Source organism: Bos indicus, chromosome 9, assembly GCF_029378745.1.
Source record: "Bos indicus isolate NIAB-ARS_2022 breed Sahiwal x Tharparkar chromosome 9, NIAB-ARS_B.indTharparkar_mat_pri_1.0, whole genome shotgun sequence".
In the NCBI taxonomy this organism is placed as follows: Eukaryota; Metazoa; Chordata; class Mammalia; order Artiodactyla; family Bovidae; genus Bos; species Bos indicus.
Window position 1 is genome coordinate 30,155,491 of NC_091768.1, and position 22,664 is coordinate 30,178,154.

The following is a 22,664-nucleotide window of genomic DNA, read 5'->3' on the forward strand; positions in this document are numbered from 1 at the left end:
CAAGGGACTATCAAAAGTCTCCAACACCACAGTTCAAAAGCATCAATTCTTTGGTGCTCAGCTTTCTTCACAGTCCAACTTTCACATCCATACATGACTACTGGAAAAACCATAGCCTTGAGTAGACAGATCTTTGTTGGCAAAGTAATGTCTCTGCTTTTCAATATGCTATCTAGGTTGATCATAACTTTCCTTCCAAGGAGTAAGCTTTTAATTTCATGGCTGCAGTCACCATCTGCAGTGATTTTGGAGCCCCCCAAAATAAAGTCTGACAGTGTTTCTACTGTTTCCCCATCTATTTCCCATATTGATTCTTAACTTTCATCTATCTATCTTTAACTTTCTGTTTTATTTTGGCATCTTTCTTTTACCTGTAAATGTGTTGGGATGGGGGAAACTCTTGATTACCCAGTGCACAATTTTAACTACCACCTTATATCTGATCTTTTTAACAATAAGCTTTTAATTATGGCAGGTTACCATTCTTGTCTTGGCTCCTTCTATTCCCATTGTTTCTCACCTCATTGTATTATAATCTTGCCTTCATCATGTCACTGATGGAGCTTTGATTGCAGTTGCCTGTAATTTTAAAACGTAGCTTTTCAGATTTGATCGTTAACACAGTAGATCACTTCTGAAATTATGTTTCCTTAGCTTTCCTACAATCTTTCTGTTTTTTCTGTCCCTTTCTAAATATTCTTTGTTACCTCTGTGGTTTCCCTTCCAAGTCCCTGCTGTCTTCAGTGATTCAGGACCTGGTTCACTTTTCTTTCTCTTAGTATGCTTTTCCTGGATGATTAGATCACTTCAGCTCCAGACTTCTTTAGCTGCCTACTAACTTCAGGTGCCTACTGAACACCTTTTTTTGTTATTTATTCCATGAGCCAAACTCAGCATTTTCTTTTTTAAAAATTTAATTTATTTATTTTAATTGGAGGTTAATTACTTTACAATATTGTATTGGTTTTGCCATACATCAACATGAATCCACCACGGGTATACACATGTTCCCCATCCTGAACCCCTCTCCCACCTCCCTCCCCATACCATCCCTCTGTGTCATCCCAGTGCACCAGCCCCAAGCGTCCTGTATCCTGCATTGAACCTGAACTGGTGATTCATTTCTTATATGATATTATACATGTTTCAATGCCATTCTCCCAAATCAACCCATCCTCTCCCTCTCCCACAGAGTCCAAAAGACTGTTCTATACATCTGTGTCTCTTTTGCTGTCTCACATACAGGGTTATCGTTACCATCTTTTAAATTCCATATATATGTGTTAGTATACTGTATTGGTGTTTTTCTTTCTGGCTTACTTCACTCTGTATAATAGGCTCCAGTTTCATCCACCTCATTAGAACTGATTCAAATGTATTCTTTTTAATGGCTGAGTAATACTCCATTGTGTATATGTACCACAGCTGTCTTATCCATTCATCTGCTGATGGACATCTAGGTTGCTTCCATGTCCTGGCTATTATAAACAGTGCTGCGATGAACATTGGGGTACACGTGTCTCTTTCAATTCTGGTTTCCTCGGTGTGTATGCAAAACAGTATTTTTTTTTCTGCCCTTTTCTGTAAATGGGAACTCCTTCATTCTCTACATTCAATTTATATTTAAGACCTAGAGATTTTTTCCCCCCTGCATATGTCTAAAATCCAGGTATTTCTCTTAATCCCCACTGTTTTTGCTTTTGTTTGTGTGTGTGCATGCATGCTCAGTCAGTTCTGACTCTTTTGTGACCCCAGGGACTGTTGCCCACTGGCTAGACTCCTCTGTCCATAGGATTTTCCCAGCGAGATTACAGGAGTGGGTTGCCATTTCCTCCTCCGTGGGATTTTCCCAACCCAGAGATCAAATGTGCATCTCCAGAATCTGTATTGCAGGTGGATTCTTTACTGCTGAGCCACAAGTGTAGGTATTATTTTTGTTTAAGCCCTGATAATTTCTTGCTTGGAATATACACATTTTTTCTTGTTCAGTTTTTCCTTTTTCCAGCCTATTCCTATTTTGCCACTAAGGCTACTTGTTGCTTGCTGGATAAACCAGACTTTTCAACTAGACATTTATATCGAATTTTCTGTTTTCTTATATTGTACCTGTTTCTTTCCTGTATATTCCAGTATAAGAGATCATTTGCATTTTCTAAGTCAGGTTATAGTGTTTCCCTATGTTCAAACACTTATTCCTTGCCATGGAAAGTCTCTAACTTGGTCTGTTTGTTCTTCAGACTGTAGTTTATTGTATCTTGAAATTTTCTCTCAGTTCTCCCTGACAGATTTAGGTGTTTGTCTATATTCTCACATTATGTACTTCTGTAATTGTACCTAAGTTGCAGTGATTCTTGAGAATTAAAAAAAAAAACTGTCTGGCACATAATAGACATTCATTATTTCACTTAAGGCATTGAACACTACCCACTGAGTCAATGCTGCATCACTGGCTTTATGCTGGGTAGTTGAAATATAGAAGTGACTAACATGTAGTCATTGTTTTTTAAGGAACCCACTCTAATAGGTAAGACAGAATATCAAACAAATAAACTATTGAAAATGAGGAAAAAGAAAGTTTAAAAAATGTGTGTATGAATGAAGGAAAGTAGAGAATTTCTTTTAAGAAAGATTTAGTGTGAAAGTAACAAACATTAGATCATCTAGTTAAGAATTCTTCAGGTGAATATACCTGACCCCTCATTAGTTAAACTAACCCACTGAATTTATTAGAATGTATTGGTTGCAATGTGTTTTTTGTTCAGTCACTAAGTCATGTCCGACTCTTTGCAACCCCGTGGCTACAGCATGCTAGGCTCCTCTGTCCTCTTCTCTGTCCCAGAGTTTGCTCAAATTCATGTCCACTGAGTCAGTGATGCCATCCAACCATCTCATCCTCTGTCACCCCTTTCTCCTTTTGCCTTCAGTTTTTTTCCCAACATCAGTGTCTTTTCCAGTGAGTAAGCTCTTCACAATCAGGTGGCCAAATTATTGGAGCTTCAGCTTCAGATCAGTCCTTCAAATGAATATTCAGGGTTGATTTCCTTTAGGATTGACTGGTTTGATCTCCTTTGCTGTCCAAGGGACTCTCAAGAGTCTTCTCTAGGACTACAGTTCAAAAGCATCAATTCTGTGGCACTCAGCCTGTGATCCAACTCTCTCATCTGTACATGACTACTGGAAAATCATACCTTTGACTATATGGACCTTTGTTGGCTAAGTGATAGCTCTGCTTATTAATACGCTGTCTAGGTTTGTCATAGCTTTCCTTTGAAGGAGCAAGCGTCTTTTAATTTCATGGCTGCAGTCACTGTATAGATATATTCAAAATTATCGAGGAGAATAGGTGCATTGCATCCATGTAGGTACAGGTGCATAAGTAGGTCCCAGAAAGAATGGAAACTTTAGTAGACTTAGACTTGTAGATAGTCTCTAGCATTGACACAACTCTCTAGTTTTTAGTATTTCCTATGTACTAATTTTCTATATACTGGTAAAACTAGTTTTACTACTTTTAACAATAAAAAATGGGGAAATATGATCAGTTCCACTTAGGTTTTCTCATTAGTTGACATCATTAGCTATTGGCCAACTCATGAATTGATAGTCCTTAGTCACACCTATGGAGAAGACAATGGCAACCCACTCCAGTACTCTTGCCCGGAGAATCCCATGGACTGAGGAGCCTGGTAGGCTGCAGTCCATGGGGTCGCTAAGAGTTGGGCACGACTGAGCGACTTCACTTTCACTTTTCACTTTCACACATTGGAGAAGGAAATGGCAACCCACTCCAGTGTTCTTGCCTGGAGAATCCCAGGGACGGGGGAGCCTGGTGGGCTGCCGTCTATGGGGTCGCACAGAGTCAGACACGACTGAAGTGACTTAGCAGCAGTAGCAGCAGCAGTCACACCTGTAACTCATGACCCAGTCAGTTATAGGAAAAGATGATGTCCCTTAGAAAGTATGTTAGATAGCATGTACAATGAAATTAGATCAGATATAGCCCAGTGAGTGAAAAGTAAAGGGCAAAGAAGAAGAGCTACTGCATTTGTCATCTAGAATTATATGCATATAAAATTATAATAGCAACAATTGTTTCAGCTGTCTTAATAAACAGTAATAGCTTTGGGTAAAAAGTATGTATGTTTTTGCCTTATCAACTGTGCTAGTACGAGAATATAATCTAATGATGCATTTAATTCAGACATATTTCACAGCCTAACAATCATTAACTTTCTTTTTTTGTTGTGATAATATAACTTTATTAGATTACAGTACCATCCTTGAATGTTAGTCTGTGATATGTTAGCATGTCATAAAATTATATGATATCTTTAACATACAGGCTGCTCCAAATTGCTCTGAAACAGCTTTAATTCATATAGCTCATATTTTGGCAAGAATTGCATCTGTGGAAGAAGGACTTACCCTACTACTTTATGGAGAAAATATGAACTCTTCTGAAGAAAAAAGGTATGTTTCTGTTTTGAATAATTTGTGGAATTTTTTAGTGTGTTTTCACAAATCTGATTTAAAGTTTGCAAAAATCTTGTCATATATTAATGAAAATTGGGATAATTATTCTAGATAGTTATCTAGTTAGGTTTCTTGATCAACTACTAACATATTAGATCATCAGAAATTTGAAGGAATAACCAGGATTATGAATTCTACAGGCAGAGTAGGTCATGATGTCTGTAACTTCAAAAGAAAACTAGAATGGTTCACTCTACATAGGATCTTTTTTACTCCCTTGGACTGTACTCTTGGAACTTCTAAAGCCACAAATGACTGACTTTAAGTTAAACCGTAGAAAGGAAAGCTAACTACTTCCCCATCTTCCTTCTCTAACCCTTATTCAGTTCTATCACCTGAGTCAGCCAGTGATAACATTATGTTTATGCTTGTAGACTTTCTCTGCACCTGTAATGATGCATCAAATATATATGTTCATAGTCATAGAATTATTTCTTTTCAAAATGGTATATACATTACTTGGTTTTTTGTGTGTAACCGTAACCTCTTCCTAGGTGAATATAGAATGAAACATTTTTTAATAGCTCTATGATACATTTTTGTATGACTTTACCATAATTTATTCAGATTTCTCTACATTATTGGATATTAGGTTGTGTCTATGATTTTGCCTCCACAAATAACACCACAATGAGTGTCCTTTTATTCTATTGCTGTTGTAGATTACATTAATTGATTTTTTTTAATATTGAACCACCTTGCATACCTAGAATATTTCTTTTTATACATTGTTAGATTTGATTTACTAATATTTAAGGATTTTTGTCTGTGTTTATGAGAGAGACTAGTCTGTGGTTTTCGTGATTCTTGTCTGGTCTTACTGTAACACTGATCTCATAATTTAGGAAATAGTCTACTTCTAGATTTTGAAAGAGATTTGGCATAATTTGTTGAATGTTTGATAGAGTTCACCAGTGTACCTATTTGGGCAAAGTGTTTTCTATTTAGGAAGTTTATTATTTATTCTATTTCTTTAATAGGTAGGTTTATTCAGATCGTTTGTGTTTTGGCAGGTTGTGTCTTTCAAGGAACTGGTCCACTTATGTAAGTTTTCTAATGTGTGGGCATAGACTTTTTATTGATATATATATATATATATTTTACAGTATTCCTTTATTACCTGTTTAAAATCAATGGAATTAGTAGAGATAGCCTCTCATATTATTAATTTGTGTCTTTTTTCCTCTCTAACCTCATTAAGTCTTTTCACTTTTACTGATCTTTTAAAAGACTAGCTTTCCACCCCCCACTCATTTCCTGTTTTAATTTCATTGATTTCTGTTCTAATCTTTATTTTCTGCTTTGTTTTGGATTTAATTTCATTTTCTATGGTGAAAATTTAGATTATTGAATTTTAGATCATCTTTCTATTGTATGCATTCAGTGCTGTAAACTTCCCCCTCTAAGCACTGCTTTTGCTGCATCCAACAAATGAGTTGTGTTTTCATTTTCATTAGTTCAAGATAGTTTTAGACTTCTCTGGAGACTTCTTTGACCTATGAGTTATTTATGGTTCTGATAGCATATTTTGTATGATTGATATTTTTAATTTGTTAAAATGTGTTTTATGGCCCAGAATGTGATCGCTCAGTGAATGTTTTATATGAGCTTGAGAAAAGTGTATATTCTGCTACTGGAAGTATTCTGTAGGTACCAATTGTATGCTGTTGGTAGTTTGTGGTGTTCAGTTCAGCTATGTCCTCATGCTGGATCTATCAATTACTGACAGAGAAGTGCTGAAATTTCAGGGTGCATCAGTGAATTCATCTTTTTCTTCTTGCAGTTCTGTCAATTTTTCCTTCATGCATTTTGACACTGTCAGGGACACATTAAGGATTGTTACATCTCTTTGCAAAATTGACCCCCTTTATTACATAATATGCCTTTTGGGTAATTTTCCTTGCTGTGATGTCTGAAATTAATATAGCTAGTATAGCTTTCTCTTGATCATCAGCATGATGTCTTTATCTGTTTACTTTTAATCTGTCTTTATCATTATATTTAATAGGCTTCTATAGATAGCACATAACTGGATCTTGTTTTTTTTTTATCTACTCTGATAGTCTTTCTTTTAATTGATCCTTGTCATTTAGAGTATGATATGATTGGATTCATGTTTACTATCTTTGTTACTGTTTTCTATTTTGGCTTTGTTCTTCCTTTTTTGTGTGTGTGCCAAACTTTTCCTGCCATCTGTTGTTATTTTTTTCTATCATGTGTTTTAATATGTTTACATCTGGGAACATATTGTCTTGCTCATAGGATCAAAGTCTTTGGGTGAGGTTGGTGGGGGGTGGTAACCATTTAATCCTCACAGTGACTAAGGAAGAGGCCTCTATGGTTATCTCTGTTACATGGATGGAAACAGTGAGGCTTGGATTTCTATAACTTTGATTCAGTATTAATAAAAGTGTAATTCTTGTTTCTAATTGTTTTATTTTTGATTATTCAATTTTTCTGGATCCTAAATTACTCATTTTTTCCCACATTCCTAAACTTGTTACTTATCATACCCTTTTTTTTTTTTGCTCCTTGTCCTTGATGGCTACAAGAGCATTCTGAAAATTTTGTTTACCATTGCATTTTAATATTTCAGAAGGGAGTAGATGTGAATGTAATGTGTTCAATCTGACATATTTAACCTGGAAGCCTTTTTCCAGCCATATATCTGGAAAGCCTTTTTCATATCCATATATCCATATATAATAAGCCTTTTTCTTATCCATATATCCACATATAATAATTATCCATATATAAATGGAAATATTCTTATCCATTATCCATATATAATAATTCTTTTAAAATTAGGAAGACTAACTTCTTGCCATGAGTAAAAAAGTTCTTTTTATTGTTCATCACTTCCCTATTTTTTTTCTTTTATATAGACATCATTTAATTGTATGTAGTTAATTTTCTCCCATTATTATCATTATGATTTCTAGGTTTCTCTTTTTAGGTGTCTCCCTCACATTGAAGTTGAACAGAAAAGACATAAAATGTTAGAATTTCTTCTGAATCCTCATTGTGCAGTGGTTTAGAGTTTCTAACTTTATTAGGGAAAGATTAGAAACATCCCAGGTGTTCAATCACAAGAGACTAATAGATTGAATTATATTTATACAAAGGAGTGCTTAGCAGTAGTGAAAAGGGGATGAGAAATTTTTTTTATGTACGGCTATAGAGTTGCCATCAGGATATATAAAGTGAAAAAACAAAACAGAAGAAAGTTTATAGAATGTTACCCTTTGTATAGTAGAAGGGAATATGAATAAATAAAATTATACTTGTTTTATTTTTTATTTATTTTATTTTTTAATATAAATTTATTTTAATTGGAGGTTAATTACTTTACAATATTATATTAGTTTTGCCATACATCAACATGAATCTGCCACAGGTGTACATGTGTTCCCCATCCCTAACCCCCCTCCCTCCTCCCTCCCCGTACCATCCCTCTGGGTCATCCCAGTGCACCAGCCCCAAGCATCCAGTATCATGCATCGAACTTGGACTCGTGATTCGTTTCATATATGATATTATACATGTTTCATTGCCATTCTCCCAAATCATCCCACCTTATTTTCAAAAGGAAATGATACAAGAGTAGTAATAGCTTTAAAGGAGAGAAAAGCAATAGTTTAGAGGAAAGGAAAAAAAATATTTGGGTTAAGAGGCATAGATAAAAGATATCTGGGATTATTCCTTGATTGTACTTAGATTTGACTTTAGAATCATGAATATGTTTTATATACTAAATGTTAAAGTTAAAAAGTAGAATTTAAGAAGAAGTAAAACAAATGGAAATAAGTGAGCTTTACTACCAAACAGTCAAGTTAGTGACATACCTGTGCAGAGAAAGCAATTCAATCAAATTAGGTCACTTAAAGTACATTGTTTTGGTATCATCTTTTAGTCCTACAGGTGCTCATCTAATTGCCCAGTTTTTGAAAAAACTTCTTGATGAAGATATTTCTATTTTTTCTGGATCAGAAATGTTTCCTGTGGTTAAAGGAGCTTTTACTTCTGTGTGTCGTCAAATATATGGTACATGTGAAGGCTTGCAGGTGTTAATTCCTTATAGTTTGCATGAATCTATAGCAAAGGCTTGGAAGAAGGTAAGTATTTTCAATCTTTTTTCTTCCCTGAAAATCTTTATTCAGATATGTTTAGTGTTATAATATTATACTACAGTTAAAATATTTTACTGGACTTCTTTAGCATCACAGTACTCCAAAGCACATACTGATTTCTAACTTGTCAAAAGATGACTTCAGTACATCCTATCCCTGTAGGATAGAGCTCTACAACTTAACTGGGTGCTACAGTCTTTTCTTCTGGTTATTGTTGTTGTTGTTCAGTTGCTCAGTTGTGTCCGACTCTTTGAGACCTCATAGACTATAGCATGCCAGGCTTCCCTGACCTTCACCATCTCTGGAGTTTGTTCAAGTCATGTCCATTGAGTTGGTGATGTCATCCAACCATCTCATCCTCTGTCATCGCCTTCTCCTCCCGCCTTCAATCTTTCCCAGCATCAGTGTCTTTTCTAATGATTCATCTCTTCTCATTAGAAGTATCAAGTGGCCAAAGTATTGGAGCTTCAGCTTCAGCATCTGTCCTTCCAATGAATATTCAGGATTGATTTCCTTTCAGATTGGCTGGTTTGATCTCTTTGCTGTCCAAAGGACTTTCAAGAGTCTTCTCCAACACCATAGCTCAAAAGCATCGATTCTTTGGCGCTCAACTTTCTTTATGGCCCAGTCTCACATCCGTTCTTGCCTACTGGAAAAACCATAGCTTTGACTAGTCGGGCCTTTGTTGGTAAAGTAATGTCTCTGCTTTTTAATATGCTGTCTGGGTTTGTCATAGCTTTTCTTCCAAGGAATAAACATCTTTTATTTCATAGCTGCAGTCACCATCTACACCTAATTTTGGAGGCCCCCCCCAAAATAAAAGTCTGTCACTGTTTCTGTTGTTTCCCATCTATTTGTTATGAAGTGATGGGATCGGATGCCGTTACCTTTGTTTTTTGAATGTTGAGCTTTAAGCCAGCTGTTTTCACCCCCTCTTTCACTTTCATCAAGAGGCTTTTTAGTTCCTCTTCACTTTCTTCCATAAGAGTGGTGTTATCTGCATATTTGACATTATTGGTATTTCTCCCAGCAATTTTTATTCCAGCTTGTGCTTCATCCAGCCCGGCATTTCTCATGATGTATTTTGCATATAAGTTAAATAAACAGGGTGACAGGATACAGCCTTAACCTTTCTGAATTTGGAAACAGCCCATTGTTCCATGTCCAGTTCTAACTGTTGCTTCTTGACCTGCATACAGGTTTCGCAGGAGGCAGATAAGGTGGTTGGGTATTCCCATCTCTCGAGGAATTTTCCACAGTTTGTCCTGATTCACACAGTCAAAGGCTTTAGTATAGTCAATGAAGCAGAAGTAGATGTTATTCTGGAACTCTCATGCTTTTTCTTTGATCCAACAGACATTGACAATTTGATCTCTGGTTCCTCTGCCTTTTCTAAATCCAGCTTGAACATCTGGAAGTTCATGGTTCACGTATTGTTGAAGCCTCACTTGGAGAATTTTGAGCATTACTTGCTAGAGTTGAGATGAGTGCACTGTGTGGTAGTTTGAGCATTCTTTGGCATTGCCTTTCTTTGGGATTGAAATGAAAACTGACCTTTTCCAGTCCTGTGGGCACTGCTGAGTTTTCCAAATTTGCTGGCATATTGAGTGCAGCACCTCACAGCATCATCTTTTAAGATTTGAAATAGCTCAGCTGAAATTCCATTACCTCCAGTAGCTTTGTTTGTAGTGATGCTTCCTAAGGCCCACTTGACTTTGGACACCAGGATGTCTGGCTGTAAATGAGTACTCACACCATTGTGGTTATGTGGGTCATAAAGATCTTTTTTTTATCGTTCTTCTGTGTATTCTTGCCACCTCTTAATATCTTCTGCTTCTGTCATGTCCATACCATTTCTGACCTTTATTGTGCCTATCTTTGCATGAAATGTTCCCTTGGTATCTCTAATTTTCTTGAAGAGATCTCTAGTTTTTCCCATTCTATTTTTCCCTCTTTCTTTGCATTGACCACTTGGGAAGGCTTTCTTATTTCTCCTTGCTCTTCTTTGTAACTCTGCATTCAGATGGATAAATCTTTCCTTTTCTCCTTTGCCTTTCACTCCTCTTCTTTTCTCAGCTGTTTGTAAGGCCTCCTCAGACAACCATTTGCCTTTTTTTTTTTTTGCACTTCTTTTTCTTGGATATGGTTTTGATCACTGCTTCCTGTACAGTGTTAATGAACCTTATTCCATAGTTCTTTAGGCAGTCTGTCAGATCTAATCCCTTAAGTCAATTCTACTGTATAATCATAAGGGATTTGATTTAGGTCATACCTGAATGGTCTATGGTTTTCCCTTCTTTCTTCAACATAAGTCTGGGTTTGGCAATAAGGAGTTCATGGTCTAAGCCACAGTAAGCTCCCAGTCTTGTTTTTGCTGACTGTTTAGAGCTTTTCTGTCTTCAGCTGCAAAGAATATAATCAATCAATCTAATTTCGGTATTGACTCTGATGATGTTCATGTGTAGAGTCCTCTCTTGTGTGGTTGGAAGCATCGTTTGCTATGACCAGTGCATTGTCTTGGTAAAACTCTGTTAGCCTTGGCCTTGCTTTCATTACTTCAGGTAAAAGGGACTTAAAATAGACTGTCTCTATATAGATTTACTCTTTGAAAGTTATTTCTGAGCAATTTTTGCAGATAGCTGGGTTTTTGTATGGACACTGGCGATCATAATGGAGCAATATTCAAATGTAGTATATATCAGTATCTTCTTCCTACATTATCTATGTGCCTTATTTATGAATTACTTTGCATGATATTTAAGAATCACATAATTTAAAGTTTGCAAGTAATTTAATCTTTAATTACAGTAAGAGTCAAATATAAAGATGTAGCATGACAGCTTATGAGTAATGCTATAAATAAGAAAAATGTATATTTCTTATATTTTAGACAAGTCTGCTATCAGAAAGAATTCCTACTCCAGTAGAGGGTTCTGATTCTGTTTCTTTGGTTAGCCAGGAATCCCAGAACATGTAAGTATGATTGACTTAAGCTCATCTCTTTTTTCACATTTGCTGAAATAGTTTTAAAATGAGAAATGTATAGATACTGTGGCAAAAAAGAAAGAAAAGTTCATCTAGGGGAAACTTTAGAGATCATATATACTTGTATTTTTTATAAGAGGAAAAAAATAGCAGTATTTATTATATTTCAGCCTGTATTTACATTTGGAGTTAGGAAATGTGACGTAATACTTTCAGAAAACTTGGAAAATTACCAAATACTAAAATTGGAAATTCAGTAGAACTTTTCAAATGGCCAATGAAGTCTGTTTACTATAACTTCAACATGTGTGGGAGTACTGTTTAATTAGATTTTGGTATTGGAGAATTCTTTAAATCATTATTTATGGACAGAGGAGCCTGGTAGGCTGCAGTCCATGGGGTTGCTAAGAGTCGGACATGACTGAGCGACTTCACTTTCACTTTACACTTTCATGCATTGGAGAAGGAAATGGCAACCCACTCCAGTGTTCTTGCCTGGAGAATCCCAGGGACGGCGGAGCCTGGTGGGCTGCCGTCTGTGGGGTCACACAGAGTCTGACACGACTGAAGCGACTTAGCTTAGCATACTTATTTTTTTTAATTTTTATTTGTTTATTTTTGGCTGTGCTGGGTTTTTGGTGCTGGGTTTTTGTTGCCGTGCACAAAGGCTGGTTGCCGTGACCAGGAGCTGCTCTCTAGTTGCAGTGCACAGGCTTCCCTTTCTGGTGACTTCTCTTGTTGTGGAGCACTGGCTTTAGGGCACAGGGGCTCAGTAACTGTGGCCCACGTCCTTAGTTGCCCCGCTGCATGTGGGATCTTGCCAGAGCAGGGATAGAACCCTTGCATTGGCAGGCGGATTCTCAACCACAGGACCACCAGGGAAGTCTCTATACTAATTTTTTAATTTAGATGTTTTCATATGTTTTTCCAGTTATCAATAGGATATGGAGTCAGATTAATGGGAACTATATATACATATATATTTTTTTAAATTAAGATCATATATTCATGGAGTCTCTTTCTAATTGAGTATTGGCATAATCTGAAAAGATAATTAGAGTTTTAAGTGGTAGTCTAGAGAAATTGAAAAAAAAAATTGTCTTTAGATAGGTATTGTTTAACTAAAAAAAAGCCAAACAAACAAAATCTTTTTCATTGCTTTAATGGTATAATGCTTAACAAATAGTTAATTTTCTAAATGTCAGCTATAATTTTTTTTTTATATAGTTGTGAAACCTAAATCAACTATTTTTTCTTGCATGAAGGGGTGCGTAAAAATGTCGCTGCAATTAATTTTTCTGGTAATTTTTATGTCTGTTTTCTTTGATTTATGATTTATTGTCTTCATTCATGCATTCATTTTCTACTCATGTATTTAGGTATTTATTGGACTGAGTGCTTTGCCGAGTTCTATGGATGCCTACATACCTTAGAGAACTTACTATATAGTATAAAATACAAATAAGTAAATACAATATGGCAATATAGTATGCTAAATTTATGATACAAATCATAGAGGGTTCGTACAGGCTAACTTGGGGAAATATTTCCAGAAGAAGTTATAATTAAAGTAAGTTAAAGTGAATACATGGATATTAATTGTCTAGAAAGGGTAGAACATTATTTCTGGTGGAAGACACAGTGTGGTCAGTGGGCTGTAAGTAAAAGGGAGCATGAAAGTGTTGTGAGTCTCTCAGTCATGTCTGACTCTTTGTGGTCCATAGACTGTAGCCCACCATGCTTCTCTGTGCATAGAATTTTCCAGGCAAGGATCCTGGAGTGGGTAGCCATTCCTTACTCCAGGGGATCTTCCTGACCCTGGGAACAAACCAGGTCTCCTGCATGGCAAACAGATTCTTTACAGTCTGAGCCACCATAATCCATGCATTTACCAGAAGATATTAAGGAAAGGTGGCAAGAATACACAGAAGAACTATACAAAAAAGGTCTTCCTGACCCAGATAACCACAGTGGTGTGATCACTCACCTAGAGCCAGACATACTGGAATGCGAAATCAAGTGGGTCTTAGGAAGCATCACTCTAAGCAAAGCTAGTGGAGGTAATGGAATTCCAGATGAGCTATTTCAAATCCTAAAAGATGATGCTGTGAAAGTGCTGCACTCAATATGCCAGCAAATTTGGAAAACTCAGCAGTGGCCACAGGACTGGAAAAGGTCAGTTTTCATTCCAATCCCAAAGACGGGCAACGCCAAAGAATGTTCAAAATACTACACAATTGCACTTATCTCACACAACAGCAAATGCTCAAAATTCTCCAAGCCTGGCTACAACAGTACATGAACAGAGAACTTCCATGTGTTCAAGCTGGATTTAGAAAAGGCAGAGGAAGGAGAGATCAAATTGCCAACATCTGTTGGAACATTGAAAAAAAGCAAGAAAGTTCCAGAAAAACATCTGCTTTATTGACTACTCCAAAGACTTTGACTGTGTGGATCACAGCAAACTGAAAACTTCTTCAAGAGGTAGGAATACTAGACCACCTTACATGCCTCCTAAGAAACCTGTATGCAGGTCAAGAAGCAACAGTTAGAACAGGACATGGAACAACAAATTGTTTCCAAGTTGGGAAAGGAGTACATCAAGGCTGTATATTGTCACCGTGCTTATTTACCTTATATGCAGAGTACATCATGTGAACTTCCAAGCTGGTTGAATCACAAGCTGGAATGAAGATTTCCAGGAGAAATATCAGTAACCTCAGATATGCAGATGACACGAGGGACTGAAAAGTCTCTTGATGAAAGTGAAAGAGGAGAGTGAAAAAGCTGATTTAAAACTCAGCATTCGAAAAATTGAAGATCATGGCATCCAGTCCCATCACTTCATGACATATAGATGGAGAAACAATGGAAACAGTGACAGACTTTATTTTCTTGGGCTCCAAAATCACTGCAGATGGTGACTGCAGCCATGAAATTAAAAGACACTTGCTCCATGGGAGAAGAGCCATGACCAACCTAGACAGCATCTTAAAAAGCAGAGACATTACTTTGCCAACAGAGGTCCATCTAGTCAAAGCTATGGTTTTTCCTGTGGTCATGTATGGATGTGAGAGTTGGACTGTGAAGAAAGCTGAGCACCGAAGAGTTGATGCTTTTGAACTGTGGTGTTGGAGAAGACTAAGAGTCCCTTGGACTGCAAGGAGATCTAACCAGCCAAACCTGAAGGAAATCAATCCTGAATATTCATCAGAAGGACTGATGCTGAAGCTAAAACTCTTAAACTTTAGCTACCTGATGTGGAGAATGGACTCATTGGAAAAGACCCTGATGCTGGGTAAGATTGAAGGTGGGAGGAGAAGGTGATGACGGAGGATGAGATGGTTGGATGGCATCACCGACTCAATGGACGTGAGTTTGAGTAAACTCTGGGAGTTAGTGATGGACAGGGAGGCCTGGAGTGCTGCAGTCCATGGGGTCACAAAGAGTTGGACACGACTGAGTTACTGAACTGAACGTTTCTGTCCCAATCAACTGTCAGACTTTCCTCACCCTCAGAAGCAGAGCTTACAAAGATCAACCATAACTGCATAGTAGAACAGAGCAGACTGTGTGCTTCCTGCAGGTACCTGGGTTGCAAAGAAGTGCTGGATTTGGGGAGAGGCATCGCCTAGCTTAGCATTCTTAGTCCTCCTCCAAGTTTCCTGAGTCCCTTCTTCAAGGGGAAGAGTGAGTGATTAGGTGAAGTGCGGCAAGCAGTATTAAACTGGGGAATGTCCTCCACGTGTTAACTTGATGCTAGAGGAAAAGGAGTTTCCTTCAACATCTGATATTACTCTTAGAAACAAAGGTTTAATGGTTTTTGATATAATAGAACTGTTTTCATTTTTGTCATCAAAATACCTCATGGAGTTGAGTATCTTTTGTATTATTTGAAACATTGGTATGTGTGGGCATTATTTTTCCTTTGTAGTTTGGTAACACTTGCGTGTAGAACCATTTTGGTCGGTTAACTAGTCTAGCCTTTCTCTGACATGTAGCAGGTGCTTGATAGCTTGGTTGAATGGGTAAAGGAATGAATAACACTTCTTCTGCCACCAGGCACTAGTTTCTAAATAATGACATGGACCATAACATTTACTCAGTCTTACTGAAAAAGGTAAAATGAAGAGCTGCTAAAATCTATATTTTTGAGCCTGTGACAGACTAATGTGCGGTAGTTTGACCTTATTTCCTCACAGTGTATGTTGGAGATTTCCTCTCCATCGTTTCATTTATTGGTGCTTACAGTACTATAGGGAAGGTAGAAGCTACTGTGTAGTCATCATAGGTGGTATCTCTAAATCTGGACGTTGAAATGCAGCCCCAAATAAGATTTCTCAAGGCTAGTTTGATATCAGTGATTGCAATGACTTCAGCCTATATGGGACTTACCTAGTGGCTCAGATGGTAAAGAATCTGCCTGCAGTGCAGAGTCACAGGTTCGATCCCTGGATTGGGAAGATCCCCTGGAGAAGGGAATGGCAACCCACTCCAGTATTCTTGCCTGGAAAATCTCATGAACAGAGAAGCTTGGCAGGCTACAGTCTTTGGGGTCTTGAAATATTGGACAGGCTGAGGGAGTAACACTTTCACTTTTCACTTTCACAGACTACTTAGGGGCCATCTGTAGGGTGACTGTAGACAAGAACATAGTCAGAGAAAAACCAAAGATGCTCACCCTGCCCCGACTAGTTAACATGGGGCCTTTGGTAAATCTCTACAGGGAAGTAACAGTTATCTTTGGACTGCAAAAACAGCCTATGAATAAACACCTAAAACTTAAGTGCCATGAGAGTGTCTAACCCTCTATTAATATCTGACCATTCAAAAACTGGAGTTCGCATAGGCTAAAGCAATGGAGTAAGCAAGGCAATGAGATTGTTACCTGTTGTCCTCCGGGAAGGGTTCTCTAAAGACAGGCAAATTCTATAGCTTAGATTTTCCTTCTGTTTTGAAATATTGAGTCTTTTCATCATAATTTGAAGGAAGAGCTAAATGCTAAGTTATTAGAAACAGTAAATTAAAACATATTAACTCTTTCTTAGGATTGTGTGATACAACCTGCAAGTTTTTGCCTGTGTTTTACATTTTGGAGAGTCAGAGTAGACTTTTTAAAAACACAATTTCTTTAATGGCTAAATGGTTCATTCTATATTTTTTATTTCTGCATGAGTAATTTTTAACTATATTTTTTAATCTGAATATTTACATATTGGTGTTAATTTGTTCAAAGTATTTTTGTGATATTAAAAAATTCTTTGGCTGTAATTATTTCTCATTTTTTTATTCTTAGTATTTTTTGCAGCCATGGCTTTTTATTTGCATTAGAACAGGTTTATGCAAAGACCAGGCTTTGATTTTGTTGATGTTCTCTTTCCTTCTCTATCTTCACTCCTCTCACTTTAGTAGGATAGGAGAGCAAGTGAAAAGACAATTGAGAATGGATATCAGTAGAAGAAATCTACATCAGACATTCTAACTTTAATGCATTTTAATATGTAATACTTTCATTATTAAGCTCTTAAAAATATTATCTTGATTTTTTCCCTTTAAATCCATGAAATATTTGGAATATATTTAGCTTTCAAAATATAGTTTTTTCTTTACCTACTGTATTATACTGTTGACTTGTAATTCATTTCTGTTCTTTTCAGAAAACATGGATTGTATGATATATATACTTCCAGGTGGGTTGAGATTTTGTGTTGTAGTACAGGATCAGTTAAAAATCTGTCTTTACTTGAAAATACTATTTTATGTTCTTCATTGGAAGTAGATAGAGATAGTCCAAATTTCTTAATATCACCACCAATATTTTGTCTGCTTATGTATAATCATTCACTTTGAAAGTTGACATGTCCATTTTTCTCTGTACTTCTGGGGTTTTGTTTTACATACTTGCATTTTATGCTGTTAGGAACATAAAAATTCACTGTTTCTTGGGAACTTTTACTGTAGTATCTCATTTCTTCTTTCCATTAAGTTTTATATTATATGATACTACTATTGTATATATACTTTGCTTTCGTTAGTATTTGCAGAGTACATTAGTTAAGGATTTATCTGTTTGCAGATAGCTCAGTAAGGCTTTCTTTTTTTCATAAAGCAAAAAGTCTCATGAAATATTATCAGGCATTGACTTAGTGATGCAGTTTGAGATCCAGTCTTCTTTTCTTAGGAGAAAACATCACTAATGTTTTCTTTTTGCACTCAAGGTTGCACAATGGCTAACTTCTAGAGCTCACAGCCTTCAAAGAGGAAAAAGATTGTAGAGACAAATGGCTTCTTTTCATTCTTTATCTTTTATCTAGGAAAGAAATCTCTTCTTATTAACATTTTTGTGAACATCTTGCTGGATGTGCCCTATGGCCATTTCTTGCTGTATGGGAATGGATGAAAAGGAGCTTAGATGGAGATTGGGTCAGACTATTAAAGTATTTTTTTTTCATCTCTTATTTTCTGTCACTCAGAGTAGTAAATTTTGAATTTTTTATCCAATCTGACAATTTCTGTTTTTTATTAGATGAGTTTTAAGTTTTTTACATTTTTGCAATGCTGATGTTTGGGTCTTATTTTTCTTTTTGTGTTTCTATTTCTATTCTGTTTTACTTTTCTCCTTTACTCCTTATCTTAGATCAGTACATTTTATCCTATTTTCCCCTTGCTTTTGACTTTATAAATCACTGTTACGTTTCTTTAAGTGGTTGTTCCTAAATTCTCAATATATATTTAACCATATATTTTTCTAAGAAAGTATAAAGTAATTGGGTATTTATATCATGTTTTGAAAAGCAGTATGGAGTTTAACGTACTTTGACCAGTTACTGCTCCCCTAAATATGCTATAGTTCTGTCTTCTTATAGTTATCTAGAATTTTGGTTTAATATTTTTAATCACCTGGTTTATGTCTTCACACAGAAATTAAATTTGTATTTATTATTTTACACCATTTGTTGAAGCTTGTAGGCCATTCTTTCTGATAGGCTCCTTTTTTTCCCTTACTGAAAGATGTTTTTAAGTTTCTAATTATAGGTCTTAAGGTAATAGAAGTAAACTGTTTAATTGTTCTTAAGGCTTTGAGGAAAGCAAACTAATCTTTCTGTGTCTGAAAATAGTTATTCTCCTTCCAGGCCACACAAACCACCCCCACCTCCTGTTCAGAGCTTTTGAGGTCTCACATTTTCTCTCCTCTAAATGGTAGTTTGTCTGGGTATAAAAGTTTTGATAGACCATTCTTTCTTAGTACTATTTGAGGTTTTACTCCACTGTCTTCTGGAGTAAGTAGTAACTAATAAATCTGTTAGTATAACCACTTTTATAGGTCATATCTTTTCTCTCATAGCTTTTAATTTCTTTCTTTGGATATTTGCTACTTCTGTGTGATTTAAGTTTATCCTGCTTGGTACTTTAAAACATTTTTTTTTTTTAATTTTATAGTTTATTGAGATATAGTTAACTATATATATATATATCCCAATTTATTGGGATATAGTTAACTCCTGCTTAGTACTTTGAATTTTTTTTTTTTAATCAATAAACTGGACTGATACCTTTTTTTTGATCTAGAAAATCCTTAGTATTTTTCAAATATTTCTTCTGTTCTCTTGGACTCTTGATTAGATGTATTTGAAAGCTTTTAGTATGTTCTGTCAGAGAAGGCAATGGCACCCCACTCCAATACTCTTGCCTGGAAAATCCCATGGATGGAGGAGCCTGGTAGGCTTCAGTCCATGGGGTTGCTAAGAGTCGGACATGGCTGAGCGACTTCACTTTCACTTTTCAGTTTCATGCATTGGAGAAGGAAATGGCAACCCACTCCAGTGTTCTTGCCTGGAGAATCCCAGGGACGGGGGAGCCTGGTGGGCTGCCGTCTGTGGGGTCGCACAGAGTCAGACACGACTGAAGCAGCTTAGCAGCAGCAGCAGCAGCATGTTCTGTCTCATCTGTTTCCTCAAACATTTATTTCTTATCTAGCTATCTTTCAGTTCAATAATTCTTTGTGGCTGATATTTTTTCCATTTGCTTTTTAAGTGGTTTTTAAAAAATATTCACAAGATTTCTTATAGTTATTTTTTTTTAATATTCACTTATTTTTATTTCATTTCTGCTTTTCTGTTTCAGTTCTAATGGAAGAGTAAAAAATTTTGAGAATCATAAAGGTAGTCATTATTTTTGAATTATTTCAGCTGGAATGGATTAATTTAATGAATGTTGATTCTGCTGGCACTTAGCTTTAGATGTCTTTTGACGTTTAATTACAAGTTCATTTTAAAATGAGTTTTTTTCCTTCTCTACTTTCTTTCCTCCCCTATTTTTCCTAGTTTCTTTTCTATATTCATTCTTCTCTGTCAAGCAGTTTTCTGGTTTTTTTCCTTTTCCCCCATGTTTTAAATACTGTATTGGCATCTTGAGACTCCTGTCAGTGATGATGAGGGTATTGCTGCTGGTGCTACTGCTGCTAAGTCACTTCAGTCATGTCTGACTCTGTGCGAACCCAGAGACGGCAGCCCATCAGGCTCCCCGTCCCTGGGATTCTCCAGGCAAGAACACTGGAGTGGGTTGCCATTTCCTTCTCTGGAGGGTATTGCATATACCGTTAAAAGTTAGACAGTGAATTGATTATCTGTACATTTCTAGAAATGAGGCTTTTTCTGTATCCTCCTGTCTCCCTAGGGTTATGGCTTGTCAAAAGTCCCAATTTTTGTCAGTTATATTTAAGTATTTTGTTTATATATTTTAAGTATGTAAATTTTATATTTTAATTTTAGCTACTGCTAAATCGCTTCAGTCGTTTCCGACTCTGTGCGACCCCATAGACGTCAGCCCATCAGGCTCCCCCGTCCCTGGGATTCTCCAGGCAAGAACACTGGAGTGGGTTGCCATTTCCTTCTCCAATGCATGAAAGTGAAAAATGAAAGTGAAGTCGCTCAGTCGTGTCCGACTCTTAGCGACCCCGTGGACTGCAGCCTACCAGGCTCCTCCGTCCATGGGATTTTCCAGGCAAGAGTACTGGAGTGGGGTGCCATTGCCTTTAGCTAATCATATGCAATTTTTAGTAGTATTACTCCATCATGAATCTTAAGCAGTGAGCCTTCCATTGGTCATACATCTCATGTGTAACCCTGAGTCTTTTATATCCTATTTGGGCCAAATTTAGTTTCCATTGCCTGTATTTACCTCAAAACTAGTCCTACTTCTTTGTCCTTCTTTATCCAAGAGATATTCATTTTGTGTTTGAACATGGTTGTATCTTTGACCATTGCTTTGTGATCACCACTGATGGATATCAGTCAACATGTACTGACTGTTTCTTATTTAATCAGAAAAGTTCTAGATTTCAAATCTCTTACCAGTTTCAAAACATACTTCTGAAACTTCCTTGGGCAACAAAAGGGCACACATTTCCACACTCTGTTTCATTGTACATATAGACATTTGATTTTGACCTATTTTAAAATCCAACTTTTTTGTTTTTACAAGCAAGTAGGAATAGGATGGGTAGAAAATTTTCTCTTACTTTGATACTTCAGATGAAATGCTGATATCCCTTTCTGTGTTTCCAGATTTCTAGCTCTGAGTCTCCTGTTTACTGTATGACTTCTCAAAGTTTTGAGTTGTTTTCCTTTTCTTTTTTGTTTTTCTCTGGAGAATGCTACTGGCCTTTTAGAAGTATTCTGAGGGAAAAAATGTCATTCTCCAAAAGTGAAACTAATAACCAGTGAAAATAGAGTACCTGGTATGCTTTAGAAAGTCAAAAGACAAATACTCCTTAATGAAAAGGATGTATAGAAATAATGGAGAGCTGGGGCTTGGGGAATTTAGGCACAACAGAATTTTAATAGGAGACGTGGAATGAGATTAAGACCTGGTTGAGAGAATTTTGGTATAATGAAAATGCTGATATGTGCAGTTAATATTTGATTCATTTAGTGAAGGAAAATTATTAGATAGTAGAAAAAAGAATAACAGCGCACTGTTTAGGAAGCCATGCTGTTTATCTTATTTTTAAACAGTTAAATACTTTGCAGCCACTGTGTTCTCTGTAAGTTTAATTGCTGGTAGAATTAAGCTGAGGTGTGTTTTTTTTTTTTTTTTTCCAGTTTTGAGAAAAATAAAGACATTTATACCTTTCTTTTTACCTCTTTCAGTATGGCTTGGGAAGAGAATTTGTTAGATGATTTACTAAATTTTGCTGCCACTCCCAAAGGACTACTGCTTCTTCAAAGAACAGGTGCCATCAACGAATGTGTGACATTCATGTTCAACCAATATGCAAAGAAATTACAGGTGCGAATTACCATCTGCCACAGGCAAAAGGAACTTTTGTTTCTGTAAAAGCCATTAAGAACATCATTCTGGTTTCTTTTTGTGAAGAGATTATTAAACTTCAATTAAAAACTCATATAGCATTGTAATATTTAACTTGATATTTTTTCAAGAAGACATTAGAGTTGATATTGGTATCTGTGACTATTTTACAGGATGACACAACTGAATGAAATTGAAAAACTCATTCATCCAGATGTTTTATAAATATATCAGACATCTGGATATATTAAAACTCAATGGAATTCCATTTTTGGGTCTAAATGTGTCAATGAGAGTTTAGGGTTCACATTTTGAAAGAAATATATATATTTGTAGAGGGCTTTTATTATTGCTACTGTTTAAATTTAAAATCTAGGCCTTTCTCACAGAGATCACTGAAGTATGTTCATTTTTTTGCTAGTACAGTGAATATCCCTAGACTTCAGAGCTTCTTAGGATCATAGGTATACTTTTTGTTGTTGCTGTTGTTTTTGTTTGCTTTGTTGTGTTTTTTTTTTTTTAATTGGGGTATAGTTGCTTTACAATGTTGGGTCGATTTCCACTGTACAGGGAAGTGAATCAGCATAGGTATGCTTTTAAAAGTGTTTCCTTTTATCTCTGGAAGTTGCTGTTTCTTGATGTTCTTATTGTAGCCTAGCAGAAAGGGCTAGGGCCTCTTGGGGATCTTTTATGTATTTATTTTTA

At 36.2% G+C, this 22,664-nt stretch overlaps 1 protein-coding gene across 7 annotated transcripts in view; it reads left to right on the forward strand.

Moving 5' to 3' along the window:
* TBC1D32 (TBC1 domain family member 32) overlaps positions 1-22,664 on the forward strand; it is a 206,220-nt gene that overhangs the window by 54,070 nt on the left and 129,486 nt on the right. For 6 of the 7 annotated variants that reach the window (XM_070795892.1, XM_070795889.1, XM_070795891.1 and 3 more), the window contains 5 exons: positions 4,343-4,470; positions 8,447-8,648; positions 11,554-11,636; positions 17,306-17,338; positions 21,800-21,938. In XM_070795892.1, the coding sequence (XP_070651993.1) occupies positions 4,343-4,470; positions 8,447-8,648; positions 11,554-11,636; positions 17,306-17,338; positions 21,800-21,938 (585 nt within the window). The remainder of the gene's footprint in view (positions 1-4,342; positions 4,471-8,446; positions 8,649-11,553; positions 11,637-17,305; positions 17,339-21,799; positions 21,939-22,664) is intronic. The other variant, XM_070795890.1, reaches the window with a different exon arrangement.